This window comes from Botryllus schlosseri, chromosome 1 (genome assembly GCF_051294905.1).
Source record: "Botryllus schlosseri isolate E-star chromosome 1, Bs_hap1, whole genome shotgun sequence".
Taxonomy (NCBI): domain Eukaryota; kingdom Metazoa; phylum Chordata; class Ascidiacea; order Stolidobranchia; family Styelidae; genus Botryllus; species Botryllus schlosseri.
In genome coordinates this window covers 2,849,122-2,864,365 of record NC_137236.1, presented here as the reverse complement: position 1 = coordinate 2,864,365, position 15,244 = coordinate 2,849,122, and the positions used below count along the sequence as shown (strand labels likewise).

General features: G+C 40.5%; 3 protein-coding genes across 6 annotated transcripts in view; 1 reads left to right on the top strand and 2 right to left on the bottom strand.

The window, feature by feature from the left end:
• Positions 1-1,963: 1,963 nt before the first annotated feature.
• Positions 1,964-15,244, top strand: part of LOC145435636 (uncharacterized) — a 163,519-nt gene continuing 150,238 nt past the window's right edge. For all 3 annotated transcript variants that reach the window (XM_080313205.1, XM_080313867.1, XM_080314368.1), the window contains exons 1-2: positions 1,964-2,477; positions 2,695-2,844. In XM_080313205.1, coding sequence (XP_080169331.1) covers positions 2,405-2,477; positions 2,695-2,844 — 223 coding nt within the window. In that variant the 5' untranslated portion in view covers positions 1,964-2,404. The remainder of the gene's footprint in view (positions 2,478-2,694; positions 2,845-15,244) is intronic.
• LOC145439870 (uncharacterized) lies at positions 9,369-11,367 on the bottom strand. 2 transcript variants are annotated; one of them, XR_013915372.1, is made up of 3 exons: positions 11,056-11,355; positions 10,843-10,989; positions 9,369-10,788 (listed from the first exon to the last, which is right to left on the bottom strand). XR_013915372.1 is itself a non-coding variant. In XM_080317532.1 (2 exons), exons 1-2 carry the CDS (start codon positions 11,075-11,077, stop codon positions 10,430-10,432), a joined length of 582 nt encoding a protein of 193 aa, XP_080173658.1. In that variant the 5' UTR covers positions 11,078-11,367; the 3' UTR covers positions 9,369-10,429. The 2 variants fall into 2 exon arrangements, 1 of the variants encoding a protein (XP_080173658.1); XM_080317532.1 differs by having other exon boundaries at positions 9,369-10,989; positions 11,056-11,367.
• LOC145437309 (zinc finger SWIM domain-containing protein 3-like) lies at positions 11,340-13,740 on the bottom strand. The gene is made up of 4 exons (XM_080314510.1): positions 13,367-13,740; positions 12,295-12,403; positions 11,927-12,155; positions 11,340-11,869 (listed from the first exon to the last, which is right to left on the bottom strand). The coding sequence occupies exons 1-4, from the start codon at positions 13,603-13,605 to the stop codon at positions 11,340-11,342; spliced, it is 1,107 nt and encodes a 368-aa protein (XP_080170636.1). The 5' UTR covers positions 13,606-13,740.

Genomic DNA, 15,244 nt, shown 5'->3' with positions numbered 1-15,244 from the left:
ACCATTATTTCCTGTTTCATTTAGCGGATATCCCCCTTTTTAATGCATTCTTTACATCATTTTGTGTGTTTTTAATTGATATATAGAGACAATTACAGATCGTTTCATCTTCTTCCTATCGTTTCATTTTATCGCTATTCGTCCGGTATTTCGGGAGAAAATGCATATAAACTGAGCTAAACTCTCGCTCTCACCTAGTTCTATTTACTGTACGCCCATAATAGAACATAATTGATCATGCATTTGACCACGATTGGGCCACGTACAGTACTTATCATCAATACTAACTTGATATATTGCAGCCGGCCATGAAATTTAGTCATGGCCGGCCATGAGAATGAGTTTGACCATAGTGTCCTATATGGTGTCGACACAAGCAAATCTCACGGTTCAATGAAATTGTATCACGTCACAATTTCCATTTGGCTACAGGCAATTTGACGGTTATCTTTGACCGGCTTGCCGGGCAATAAATTTGATGAATCGGGTATCAATCGAAAGCTGACTCTGCACTGATTACGAAAATATAAATTTTATTCCACTCATGGCCCTGGAACCCCCACAATCAGCCCCAAATTATTCATTGTTGAGTAGATTGGCAGTGTGACGCAACAATGCTGTCTGGCGAAACGAGAGAGAAACTCAAGAGCAAGGATGCGGCCGAGCGGCGAGAGTGGGATCAGCTGACGTCGCGGCAATAGCTATGTGCAATCGCGTCGCAGAGAAACGCTGCGCTGTTGATACTTTTTCTATTTGCTTCGGTACAAGCGAGCACGCCTTATCAGCCTTTCCTTGACTTTTAAGGGTAGAACTGGGTCCACGGAATGTATTAGGGCCCTACCAATTTTCGCGCATTATCCTTCAACTGATAGAGATATTTAGGCTACGTCTAAATTGTCTACATTGGATATGTCACATTATTATGATATCGATTGCCTTAGCCCGCTAGTTGCGTAGGGCTCCAGAGACGCGTGGCGCTGTTGATACTTTCTATAGGCGCTTGGCTAAAAGCGAGCACACATCACCAGCCTTTCCTTGATTTGTAAAGGTAGAACTGGATCCACAGAATGTATTAGGGCCCTACCAATTTTCGCACAATATCCTTCAGCTGATAGAGATATGTAGGCTACGTCTAAGTAGTCTACATTGGATATGTCAGATTATTATGATATCGATTACCTTAGCCCGCTTGTTGCGTAGGGCTCCAGAGATGCGTGGCGCTGTTGATACTTTCTATAGGCGCTTCGCTGAAAGCGAGCACACATTACCAGCCTTTCCTTGATTTCTAAAGGTAGAACTGGATCCGCAGAATGTATTTGGGACCTACGAATTTTCCTGCAATATCCTTCAACTTATAGAGATCCTTCCGTCTAAGTATAGCTAGGTTGGTTATCTATAATTGCACAATGCACATAGCTATTTCCGAGACGTCAGCTGATCCCACTCTCGCCGCTCGGCCGCATCCTTCCTCTTGAGTTTCTCTCTCGTTTCGCCAGACAGCATTGTTGCGTCACACTGCCAATCTACTCAACAATGAATAATTTAGGGCTGATTGTGGGGGTTCCAGGGCCATGAGTGGAATAAAATTTATATTTTCGTAATCAGTGCAAAGTTAGCTTTCGATTGATACCCGATTCATCAAATTTATTGCTCGGCAAGCCGGTCAAAAATAACCGTCAAATTGCCTGTAGCCAAATGGAAATTGTGACGTGATACAATTTCATTAAACCGTGAGATTTGCTTGTGTCGACACCATATAGGACACTATGGTTTGACATGGCCGGCCACGGAAATTTCATGGCCGGCCATACCGAAATTTCATGGCCGGCCATGAAAATCACCATGGCCGGCCACAGAATAGCACTTTTCATGGACGGCCACGGAATATCTGTGGCCGGCCACGAAATTATCCGTGACCAGTAAGTGGCCACGGGAATGCTGAAAGTCCGTCTCGTACAAGTTTTGCATTTTTTTGTGATGTGAAGCTGAAAAAGTGAGTCTAAACTGTGTTCCGTTGGGTTGTCTCGTTAGACGTCATGTGATGGAGTATTGGGCACGCTAGGCGGCTGAGCTTTCGTGGGTGATGATAAACTGTGAATTTATGTTTGTGGGATAAATTTCTTTTATCAACTGTATCACGTCTTGAAACGGCCAGAAATGAAGCTGAGCGCCTCGAGCATAATTGGTGTATTTTGTTACACCAATCCTATTTGTTCACGTGGTTATTGTATGTTCCAAATTTTGGATGTTCACAGCTCCTGAATCAGAGTACTCGAATTGAATCCTTTATTCTCGACGCGCTATTCAAATACATTTCTCAAATATTTTAGGCTGTTAAATGACACTCCTTGCATTTTCATTATTGTCTAATACAGCAACTATTTAACATTACGTGATTGTTATCATGGCGGAAGGGGGTGAAGACCGAAATTATGGTGACCCAGATTTGCCTTCATCATTATTAGCCGGGGAAAGCAGTAAGTGAATATACTTGAATATTTGAGTTCCTATTGATTTCCTCAGTATTATCCATATAAAATCATGTTAAAGTCATTGAAATATAATATTATTAGCGCACTGCATAATCTAGTACTAGTAAGACATTCTGGGAAATTTCCATGATCGCAATTTGATTTGCAAATGCTTACAACTGAGTATGCATCGGAACTATTACAATATTCTCGCGCGTCTCAGAATCAGCAAGTTTGGCAGTAGGCGAAAACGTCAATCAACGGATCAAAAGCAGCTCGGTTAACGTTGTGGCGAGAGATCAGATTACTGTGAACAAGATCACCAACAACTACACCATGAATTCTGGAATTGAAGCAATTCCAACAGACCAACGTGAGTGTTTTACCAGAAACTTTGTATTACAGCCTGTCAGACATGGCGTGATTACGTCATGAATGTAATCGATTGCGATTACGATTGCTTCTTAATCACGCCACCCAAACGTAGTAACCTACAGGAAAAGTAAAAGAAATAATTTTTGAGAAGCACGCACAAATTGTCATTTTTTCACGGGGCGCATCATTTTCCTCTGTGGACGGCTCATGTGTCATTTACAGAGTGGGAAGCTTATTAGCAGGACGATTTTTTTTACCTAAAAATATAAATTTTGACATTTGTTTACCTATATCAGTGGTTCCCAACCTGTGGTACGCGTACCACTAGTGGTACGCGAAGGTCTTCCAGGTGGTACGCGAGTAGATTCTGTTTTTTTCGACCGAAGATAGTTATTAGTTCAGGTGGGTTTGATTTTAAATTTTTGGAAGTTTTTTGTCTAGTGGTGAAAAAACAATTCCATGCATATCATCAACCCGGGCTGATAATGCATAGTTTAATAGAATTTGGTATTAGTAGGGCTATTTTTTTATAAAATTGAGCGTTAAGTCAAAAAATTGTCAAAATTGTTTACTAAGTCAAAAGATTTTTGACCCCTCCATTTCGTTTGTATCGTAGATTTGATATTTTAAAGCTTGAAGCCTACTTTATAGGCCTACCGTTGTCGGCAGCCCATTGTATGCTCGTCGTGGATCATAAATTCTCAAACGAAACAAATGGGTTGACATTTGACATGGTGTTATTTTCAACGTACCGTAATATCCTAACTGAAGCATGATGCGCGCATGATGAATAATTGTGATGTATGAGTATGACAACATTGTCAGAATGAAGCACCATGGTGGGTCACCAGCAGTGTACGCACAGTTTCAGTGTTGTCAACCAACAACTACTGCTGTTAAACGGTAGGCTATTTCTCCATTCTTGGCAAGCTACTTATGGCTATTTCTCCATTCTTGGCAAGCTACTTATAAGGACACACAATATCCACCCGAGAATGCAAGAAAGTATCTTTCGTTGTACTACAACAAATTTTAATTAACTCCTCCATAATACGTGGTGTAACTACTGGGCCAGATATCGTTAAAAGTAAAAGTATTTTCATGTCAAAATTTGTCAGTTTTCAAGTCAAAAAGGCTTTTTCGGGCCATACTACTTCGTAAGGACAGACAGTCCTTACCAAAATTTAATATAAGTAGTACAATTTCAACATTATGTCCGAAAACACCTAATTTGCGTTCGTGAAGTCAAAATTTGGTCAAAATCCTCCAATTTTTAGGTAAAAATCGCCCTACACCCCGCATAGGCCAATTACGTGATTTTGACGTCATAAATGGTGAAAACATTTTTACCGCCTACGTCGTGCGTACATTATGTAGGTGGTACGCGAGCACTGCAAAAAACCTCGAAGTGGTACGCGGATATGGAAAAAGGTTGGGAACCACTGACCTATATAAACCAAATTTTGACGTAACGTATGCTAATTAGGTGTTTAGAATTGTACTACTTATCATCATTTCTGCTTCGAACTGGCTGTCCTTACGAAGTAGTTTGCCCTCAAAAAACTTTTTGACTCAATATGTGACAAATTTTTTACATTAAATTTATTTTTATTTGAATGAAATCTGGCCCTATAAAGAATTCCAGTGGTTACATTACGTAATATGGTAGAAATAATTAGAATTTGTTGGAGTACAACGAAGATACTTTCCCTCATTCTCGGGTAGAAAGTGTCTGTCCTTAATGAGTAGCTTGCCAAGAATGGAGATAGAATGTTTAACTGTAGCAGCTGTTGGCTGACAACGCCGATGTTGTGCGTACACTGCTGGTAGCACACCGTGTTGCTTCATTCTGACAATCGTGGACATCACAACTTTTCACAATACGCTTCTTGATATAAAAACCATGCAATGCCTATGGAGTCTTGCTTCACTTAGGATATTACGGTACGTTAAGCATAACAGCACGTCAACCACGTTTAATTTGAATGTTCATAATTCACAATGAGCAGTCAACGGGCCGTCTACAACGGTAGGCCTATGAAGTGGGCTACAAGCTGTAAAATGTAAAATGATAAGTTCATAGACAGTGCAAAATCTACGACACAAACGAAATGCAGGTTGCAAATTTTTTTTGTTTTTGACAACAATTTTGACATTTTTTGACCAAACGCTACAATTTTGACCTAATTTTGACTTTTTTGACATGTCAAAAAATCGCCCTTACTGATTAGTAGCAAGACAAGATTCTTCACGCCCATCCAGCGCGGGTATGGACAATGGATACATGCACAAAGCCTCAGCCAATGGCTTTTTTTCTAGCACACTTCGTGAAGTCACATGTTGACCGAAACTGCATATATCTTGGATGTGTCGTGGCACGGTAATGGCCGGCACCGAAATGCCTATTTCGAAAAATTATGAATATTTTCTCTTGAGGCCGAGAAGTATTCATTTCAAAATCAAGATATTCAGCGACAATCAATCTTTCGAGAACACTCTATTAATTATGTGTGTTGATTTAGGAAAAACCTCTGTGTCCTCTTCGAGCTTTCTCCCCAACCTATTGGCAGTTTTGGTTACGGCTCCGACCAGAATGCAAATCGTTGGGTGCGTGAAATAGTCAGCTATATAGTCGAGCAATGGATATATTATGACGTAAACAGCAAGTGATGTAAAGATGTCTCATTTAAATAGAATGTTGTTCTCACATGAGACCCTTCATCGCAATCGTGATATTGTCTTCAATATGTGTGCAAAGATAAATTCTAATACGGAAACTAAATGTAATCGCGAGTAATTGTGATTACTTTTCCAATGTAATCGTAACTGTAATTGATTACTGCGAGCTTTTGTTGTATCGTAATCGTAAACGCGAGATTCAGAAGTAATCGTAATCGCAATCGATTACATTCATGAACTAATCACCCCATGTTTGGCCCCAACATGATCATAAACTAAACTTCACAGCGACCCTTTCTGCCACCAACAGAGAGGGACGTTTTACTGTTATTCCGATAATCGGTAAATCCAATCAGAATCCTAATCCACCATAATTTCTCAAATCCTGTTTTCCCAAATCCTAATCCTAATCATTTTCATCTCAACAGCAAACTCTGTCGCGGATGAATACGAATCGGGGATTTGAATTCAGTCGTCATTCCATACCACAATCACTATATTTATTATTTATACGCAATGAATGGTCGCCGCATCACTTTCCCGTGACCTAAGGTTAAACTCTCTGTGAAGAGGGCTACGTCATAATGCAATAACTCGAGCTACCGTGACGACGACCACAACAACAACAGTGAAATCCCCCCGTTCCCCCACTTACCTTGGGATATATACTATGGAAATGCTGTAGCTGTTGCACTTAAGGAGACTAGTCTGCCGCCTGGGTCAGTAGCTTTTTTCAATAACAGCCAGGTAGCAACAGAAATGTTTTTGCGGAATAGTGAGGTGGATCAGAAGAGAGCGATAGAGAAAGAAAGCTTAAACTATCAAGCCAGCATTAGATTGGGATGAAACATCGCAGTTTTTTTAGGTTACATGTATTGACGCCGATATCCGGCTCGTCATACTGATGTGGCCCTAAATCGAGAATATGCCAATAGCAGAAATTTATAAGAATTCGCAGACGAGTAGCCTAATTGAGGACAACGACTGGTTCGAATAAATTTAACAACTGTACTTTCATATCAGTATAGTTCTCAACCTTTTGGAACTTACGACACTCTCTCTAAAAAGAGTTTAGCTTGCGTCACAGTATAGCACTTCGAGTAGTGGTATGCAAGACGTAACTGCCACATCCAAAAAAAAAACTGAAGCCTAATTGAGGCGCGGAACTCGATGGAGACCCGTGAATGAACATATATCAAAGACATATCTTTTAAGTTATTAGTGGTATTTGTGTCCGTAACCAGCATGTAATTCAAGTTTGAGGTCATTGCTCATGGAAATCACAGGAGTATCCTTCTCTTTTTGTCAACTTTCAAATTTTCATTAACTTTGTCATATGAAAGCTATATGGTAACACTCAGTGGTGGCCTTACGATTGGGGGGGCCCTAGGCGAAACTTCCGTGGGGGCCCCCTTATCTACATTATCGCAACTTCTGGGGACCCCCCTTACTAACGCTGAACGAAGCTTTTATTGTTGTACACCTCGTATGCACTGCTCCGGTAGTACATTGCCTGTACATCATGATAAAACTTTAACCATATAAAATAATTATAATGCCATGCCAAAGTACTACTTGTCATATTTGAAAACAAGTGACTCAAGTGAACTATAGCGCGTGTCGAGACCCACCTATTTAGAAGAATTATGGGATGTAGCATGACATAATAGTATACCAAGGCAACTGCACGCCAAATTGGACATGTAAAAATAAATCCAGAAAGCTGTCGGCTGACATTAGCAATAAGCCAGCACACCACGTCAAGGTTTCAGCCAGGTGCTGGATTGTGGATTGGGCCCATCTTTTTTCTACCTAGAAGATTTTGTTGCATGATTAGGCATAGAGCAAAATGTGCGGCAACGTGGTACAACACCAGTAATACCACAGGAACACATCAGCACTGGTAGCCTATAACCTGTGAAGAGCTAGTTCCACGATCAGTAAGAATGTAGCTTTCAATACAACATCCATTGTAATATAATATTTTTGCACTCGAAGAATTTTCGGGTGCCACTTTTCAAGAGTTAACGGCACACCAAAGGGATTTAAACAGATTTAAAAGGCAAAGTATGATGCAACAATCAAAATCACAAACCATGACATTCACATTGTAACAATGGCAACAACAACAAACTTTGAAGTATACGGACATACGGTACTGTAGTAGCAGCGCAATTTGTAAATAAACAGTTACACACACGAAACAACGCGCACTAATGAGAAATTTGTAAGTTATAGAGAAAATCTTTTTGTCTGTAAGAACTTGCCTGGTTGAATTAAACCTAAAATGCCACAAATAGCATAGACAAAAGACCACTACAATCAAATACCATAGGCTATACGTATTTGAAAGCACTGTTACATCATTTAAGTCATAAGGCATTATAGTTGTTGCAAAAACAGCATCATCCTCAATTTGTGCAGAACATTCCTGAGCTGACATTGATGGTTAAAATATTTGTGTAGCAGTTCAAAATTTGCATTGTCATTTCTTTCTGAATCTGAACCACATCCTTTTCTGAGATCCTGACTTACATTTAGCATGTACTCGCAGCATTGTAGCAGATACTTGACTAGGGTACGGTAATTAGGAGATACTGATGCTACAAATTACAACATAACATTTAAATGAGTGATACCAAACTCATCGTAGCTACCGTAATGAAATGTACGGTTGTCAACTGACGAGTGCACCTTACTTAATATGCTGTTTACCGAGTCATATTTATATTGAACTGGTAGCCCATTTGAAGAATGTAATGGTCAAAATTGTCTTATGCAACACCTGATCTTAGGGCAAATTTTGGTTGCAGTCAAATCCGTGGAAAGTTGCATTTATTTTTCACCAAAGTTACACTAAAAAGGTACATTTATGGATAAGTTCCTTGAAATTATTAAGGTATGAGATACTCGAATCGATGCGTATCCAAGGCACTGTCGCAATCAATGGCCTAAAAAAATTGACCCAGTGGTAATATAATTTACGGCGGTCTAGCCTGAATGTACGTCAAATCTGAAATGACCTCAAATTCAAACGACAGTGAAATAATCAAGCGATCTATTTACATGTAGTAGGCCTACCAAATATTTCAAGTAAAAAGTGAGTTGCATGAAAAATCGAAAAGCTGTAAAAATTGCTTGAAGAAAAGTTGCAATTTAAGATTCCTGCAAACAGCTTAAAACACCATACTACATAACTTTTGAGTATTTAGGAAGCTGCCAGACAAGAAATGGATTTCCATTCAGAAAAGGCAGTGGCTACTCGTCCGGACCCGGACGAATAATTTTCTCAGGCTATTCGTCCGGCACCGTGTGACGTAGGCCCGTTACTATGGAGACTGTATGCGTTTTTGACAGGCTTCGGTTTTGTACATTATTTATTCGCCCTTCTGGTTACTGATTTCAATGGTTACTGTTACTGATTTGTATGCTCATAATTATAGGTCCGAGGGAAAGTTTACGCCATACTAATAATTGCAAATAGCTGTGTTGAAAGTACCAGAACTTGACGCCCACCTTTACCTTTACAAGAGATGTTTACCTACGCTTAATGTAGTGAGAACAAGTAGGATAGTGATTTGTAAGCTCATAATTGGAGCTCCGAGGGAATGTTTGCGCCATACGAAGAGCTCCAAAGTGCTATCGTTAAATAACCGGATGCAGTCAGAACACGAACGATTCGCTGAAATTCTTGCTGTCTCCACCTATTTCTGAACTCATGCAAGCGCCATTGACCTAACCAATTGTACGTGAACTTGCACAGCTAAGACGGAATTGTCACCTCTGCTGTACTACGAGTACTCATACTTGATGTTGCTGTGCAGTAATGATTGGAATACCAACTGAGAGAGACTGTGCGTCTTTATTTTCATACAACAGAAATACAGAACAAATGGACAGCAGCAATGATCATACAGAAAACATGTGCATGCACAGTATTTGATGTCGGATAGAAGAGATCGATACAGCCATGGAAGTCAAGTGGTCTGATAAAACCCGCATGAAACAAGTATGCCTACATTGTCTCTGCATCATCTGACTGTAACAAATCGTAGTTGAAAAGATGAAGAAAAATTAAATGATAGCAAATGAATGAATGAAGCAATGTCTAGGCGAAGTAGGGCAACAGTGTTAATAGGAGAAAAATACCAGTATTTGGTGTCGGATAGGAGAGATCGATACAGCCTTGGAAGTCAAGTGGTCTGATAAAAACCCCATAAAACGAGTATATGCCTACATTGTCTCTGCATCATCCGTCTGTAACGAATTGTAGCTGAAAAGATGAAGAAAAATTAAATGATAGCAAATGAATAAATGAATGAAGCAATGTCTGGGCAAAGTAGGGCAACAGTGTTAATACGACTATCAGAGGTAATCAGGTAGGTCAAGAGTGTTAATAGGACTATCAGAGGTAATTAGGTATGGCAAGAGTGTTATTACGGTGACAAGAGGTAATGAGGTAATTTTTTTTATAATCTGCCATACAGCAGTTCACAGATGGTAATCCATTCAAAATGATCGGTCAGTCGATAGATCTCTTGGTTAGGTAACTATTAAATGGGCCCAAGTAGATATTTCCCTTCGGTGAGGGTCCTGAATTAAGGGAGTGAACAACTTAAGCAGGTATGAAAAAGTCATCGAACACATACGACAAACTGTTCGAAAAATATTTGTGTACAACTTCAATGTTTATATGATCATTGGGTGTTAATCTGGTATGCATGCTGGCATTTCCGCACATTCCTTATTGCAGGTGACAGTAAATGCTGTGCATACAATTTGCTGCTTTCAAGATATTCAAGCATTGATAGCGTGTTTTCACTGGGAACATCAAGCATGAAAACTAAGTAGCCTACTTTCAATGTCAAAGTTGCCGCTACATATTTTTCTAACAGAGGCATCTGTTATTTTTTGCAGCGGCCACAGAACCATTTGTTTTGTTTAGGGTAAGTGTTTAGTCCAGCACATAGAAGATGATCCCGGTTGAGACAGGAGTCGCAACGAATTGAATTGCTCTTTGTAAGTTGAAGGTCGCATACTCCACAGTACCAGTCTTTCTGACTATATTTACTTTGGAATGCCTTCATCACAGCAGCCCATCCATCATATGCGAAGTAATTCTTGATGTGGAGTATATTCACAGTCTCATCAAGGCAGCTGTTGGGGATGAGACGAGTGTCAGACGTGACAGACTTACTGCCCAATTTCTTTCCATACACTGCTTCATTAGTGTCAGATGGTGATACAAACCATGACAGCATCACTGTGAATAAGGCAGAAGTGAAATTTGCTGAAGTTCTGCATGAAATAAACTTACATCGGTCTCTGTCTTTAGGATGTATTTTTTTAAATGGAACTGGAGTGTCACATTTCTTCTTCTTCGGAAGGCCAACCACAGTTTGTTCCAAGCCTTTTGGGCGTCCTCTTTTTTTCAGTTTTGATGGCAGATGAATGTTGGAAAGATCTGAAACAGCAAGATCAGTTTTACTATAGTGTAGCAAGATAAAGTTTGGATTTATTTGACACCAACCCGTGAACTTGTCTGGTGTCATGGTGATTTTGCTACAGTCTACGGACACTGCTGGGGTGCTATTTTCTGCATCACAGACTTCGGACACTGCTATAGCGCAATCTGAAGGTAAACAAACATGCAAACATCATGAAATTGCAACATACATCTAAATCCAGTGAGTATAGTGACCTGGTCTGTGATTTAAGATAATTTCTTTATTGTAATCAAATTGCAACAAATATAGGAGTTTATTGATACTGATATTTTGTGAAAGCAGTCCTAATAACATGATGTCTGGTAGCTTAATTAACCTGAGATGTTGCTTGTGAATAGTGTATGTAACGTTGGTGAGACCTTGCGTAGGCCATTTCTTCAACAATACTCAAAATTTCAAGCCGCTGTGATGCAGTTACTCCCATTTTGTCGCATGTCAATTCTCTGCGGAATGTCCTCAAGACATGAAATAGGCATATCAGAATTTTTGCATCTGAGAATTCTGCCTTGAAGACTTGGCGCTCGGTAAAATCTTTGTCTGCCATGATTGTGACCGTTTCACTCCATCTACTATTATTTCTTTTGAAGATTTTTGCCATCTGGGCTATGGATGTTGCATCTTCCGACGCCAACACAAACACACCAACTACTACACTTTCTCCATTACCATCTTCGACAATCATCAGATAAAGTGGCATTCTCAAGTCGTTCAACTTGTATGTTGCATCAATGAACAATATTTCAGGATATTGCTGATATGTCAGTCGCATTTCCTTGTCTTGAAAAAAAATACCATTCAAGACATTTTCTTCTGATACCACTATTTCCACAATAGCTCCTAAACACAGTATCAGTATAAGTATCAAAATTGGGTACCGTCACATAATTGTTTTACCTGGAATTTCTTTCAGCTCCGTTACTGTCGCCTCTAGTTCTGATAATTCATTGGTACTTCTAGCAGTCGCGATGTTGTGCAGGTCTTTTAGAAGCACGACCCGACCTAACGAATTCTGTAAATGATTCTGTAGTAGCTTTTTATTTGCCTTCAGCCTCAGCAGTTCTTTGATCTCTTCTTTCTGCTGCGAGTCTAACTTACGCTGATGTGGCAAGTGATCGAAGGCGACCTGCAATAAATTCCAACAATATAACGGTGATTATGCATTAGTTGTCATTTATTGAATCATCAGATCAAAATGAAAAAATATAACGGTGATTATGCATTAGTTGTCATTTATTGATTCAATAGTGATAATCGCATATTACCTTGCTCAACCCGTGGTTATGCTGTTCATTAATACTCTTCACTATGAGATACTGCCCATCCTCTGATGTACTAAACCTGATATGAGCTTGGCACTCTTTACGGAAAGTGCTGCAATGAAATCGTGATACGTTACCCTGTATTTCAAGCGTAATGCACAGCATGTGTGGCAGTGCCGCTACTCGTAGTCCAGTAGCGAGCTAAAAAGGGGGCACTTCTTTGTTATTCTCCACACATCAGGAAGTGGTCTCCATGAAACCAATGCTTCCTATGAACATGTGAGAATTTATAAACGTTAAAATAAATTGATTTTCGCGTTGGGGTGGGGGATATTAGGGTCGGGTGGGTTAGGATTGGGGTGGCGGGATTGTGGTTGCATGTGTGGGGTTAGGATTGGGGGGTCAGCACGCGTGGGTTAGGATTAGGGTGTCGTAAGATGAGGTTGCATGTGTGGGGTTGCGTATGCGTAAAATGGGGTTACAGTTGCATGTGTGGGGGTTGCGTATGCGGGGTTAGGATAGGGGTGGCAGGGTTGCACGTGTGGGGTTGCGTATGCGTAAAATGAGGTGGTGGGGTTACAGTTGCATGTGTGGGGTTTGCATGTGTTGGGTTGCGTATGCGGGGTTGCGTATGCGTAAAATGAGGTGGTGGGGTTACAGTTGCATGTGTGGGGTTTGCATGTGTTGGGTTGCGTATGCGGGGTTAGGATAGGGGTGGCAGGGTTGCGGTTGCATGTGTGGGGTTAGAAGGGTGTCGTAAGATGAGGTTGCATGTGTGGGGTTAGGATTAGGGTGGGGGTGTGGTTGCAGTTGCGTGTGCGGGGTTAGGATAGGGGTTGCGGTTGCATGTGTGGGGTTAGGGATTGGGGTGTCAGCACGTGTGGGTTAGGATTAGGGTGTCGTAAGATGAGGTGGTGGGGTGTCATAGGAATGGGTTGGGGTTTAGGCTGAGGCTAATTTAACCCTAATTTCACGATACCAAGACTACAAAATGCTCATGGGGAACATTGCTTCTTCATGTTCATGTGGTTGTGGACCCGGTGGAAATTCCGTATCATACGTAACGCTTACTTACCGTTGGTTAGGTCGTAGACCCTTAGATAAGCTCTGAAATCTACGGCCGCCGTGGATGCAGTGAAAAGATATCTGGCCATACTTGAGCGCATCATTGAAATTTCGCCGAGTGGTTCGCTTTCTTACTGCATCGAGCGTACGTGAATCTCTCTTGTAGAGCTGGACGTAATTTTCTTTCTGGTATTTCTCCAAAGCACTTTTTAAGTCTTCATAAGAGGCGAACCTACTCTCGGAATTCATGCCGCAGTTACGGCCCACAGTTCCGGAAATCGCCGGCACCCATTCTGCAGTTGCGGCATGCTTACACCGGACGAATAGCCTGAGGAACTTTATTCGTCCGGGTCCGGACGAGTAGACACTTCCTTCAGAAAAGGCCTAATTCACAACAAATATGTTGAGTCATGAGAATGGCACCTAGTAAACAACAATATATAGGCTATACTAGCCTACATGCTTTCATTGGCTTTTCAAATGACTATTTCCTTTGATATTTTGGATATTCAGGCTCAGTGTGGACTCGCTTCATTAGAAATTAACATATCATATGAAAGCTGGCATCAAGAGCTAGCAAGTAGAATCTCACACAAACATATACTGGAAAATTTTGATGCACTGAAATATACACTGCTGCCACTAGGAAGTAAATATTCTGTAATAATTCATTCCATGTTATAATATGACCTCATTGACATAAAATCGGAGTAAGCTCTTTTAACAAGCACAGAAATTCAATTATCGAGCACCGTTTATAGTACCATATTCTACATCGGTAGGCCTGCATGTATTTTCACGGTTATTCGCAAAATGATAACTAAAATTCGCATAAATGTGGCAGGGGGGCCCTCATGAACTCAAAGTAAGCTATTTTAGCAGGTGCAGATATTTAATGATTGACTGAGTGTTTACGGTACCATATTCGACATCGGTACATATATTTTCACGGTTATTCGCAAAATGATTACGAAAATTCGCATAAATGTAGGGGGGGGGGCTCATAAAATCAAAGTAAGCTATTTAGCGGATGCAGAAATTTAATGATCGACTACTGTTTAGAGTACCAGATGCTACATGGGTACACATATTTTCACGGTTATTCGTAAAATGATTACATTCGCATAAATGTAGGAGGGGGCCCTTTAGCTAATGTCGAAATGGATAGAGATCATAAAATCAGAGTGAGCTCTTGCAACTAGTGCAGAAATTTAATGATCGACAACTGCTTACGGTACCATATTCCACATTGGTGCATGGATTTTTGTGGTTATTCATAAAATGATAACTAAAAAATGTGGATTGATGACCCCTCTTTACGGTACAATACCAAGATTCTTTATGGATACAAGGATTCCGCGGTTATTCGGAAAATGGTAATACTTGAAAAAAAGCGCGTGAACCGGAGAAATAGTTGAAAAAAGCACGTAAACTGAGGAGGGGGGGGGGGGGGGGGCCTCGAAAGCGCGCAAATCAACCAGGGGGGGCCCTAGGCGACCGCCTACCTCGCCTACCCCAAAAGCCACCACTGGTAACACTGAATGCTGAGCAAATGAGATGTTTTTAAATATTTATGGTACTTTTAAAGTTGTGACAGTGATGTTTCGCAGGCAAAAGTAGACAATTTGTTTTTCTTGAAACTAGCGTACCGGTATGCAATATTTCTGTAGACAGCATTACACTAACAATATTCGAATTTTACGTTGTTGACTTGTTTTTGAGAATTGTCGTGTTCTAAGCAGTTCTACCCTTGAGTTCATTTTATTGTCCGGTTCAAGAGGTCCATCTATTGTATCTTTAGACGAGGTGATCTGACCAAGCTGTTTTATGACCATCACCATCTCAAGCAATCAATATTAAAGTAATTGAACTTCATGATTGATATAGA

Excerpts from the sequence above, each read along its gene's own strand:
- LOC145437309 (XM_080314510.1), bottom strand. The coding sequence starts at position 13,605 with ATGAATTCCGAGAGTAGGTTCGCCTCTTATGAAGACTTAAAAAGTGCT. Across the intron at positions 12,156-12,294 it reads ATAACCACGGGTTGAGCAAG|GTCGCCTTCGATCACTTGCC; the intron begins GTAATATGCGAT and ends AATTTATTGCAG. Across the intron at positions 11,870-11,926 it reads GGAGCTGAAAGAAATTCCAG|GAGCTATTGTGGAAATAGTG; the intron begins GTAAAACAATTA and ends TACTGTGTTTAG.
- LOC145439870 (XM_080317532.1), bottom strand. The coding sequence starts at position 11,077 with ATGACACCAGACAAGTTCACGG. Across the intron at positions 10,990-11,055 it reads GACACCAGACAAGTTCACGG|ATCTTTCCAACATTCATCTG; the intron begins GTTGGTGTCAAA and ends TTGCTGTTTCAG.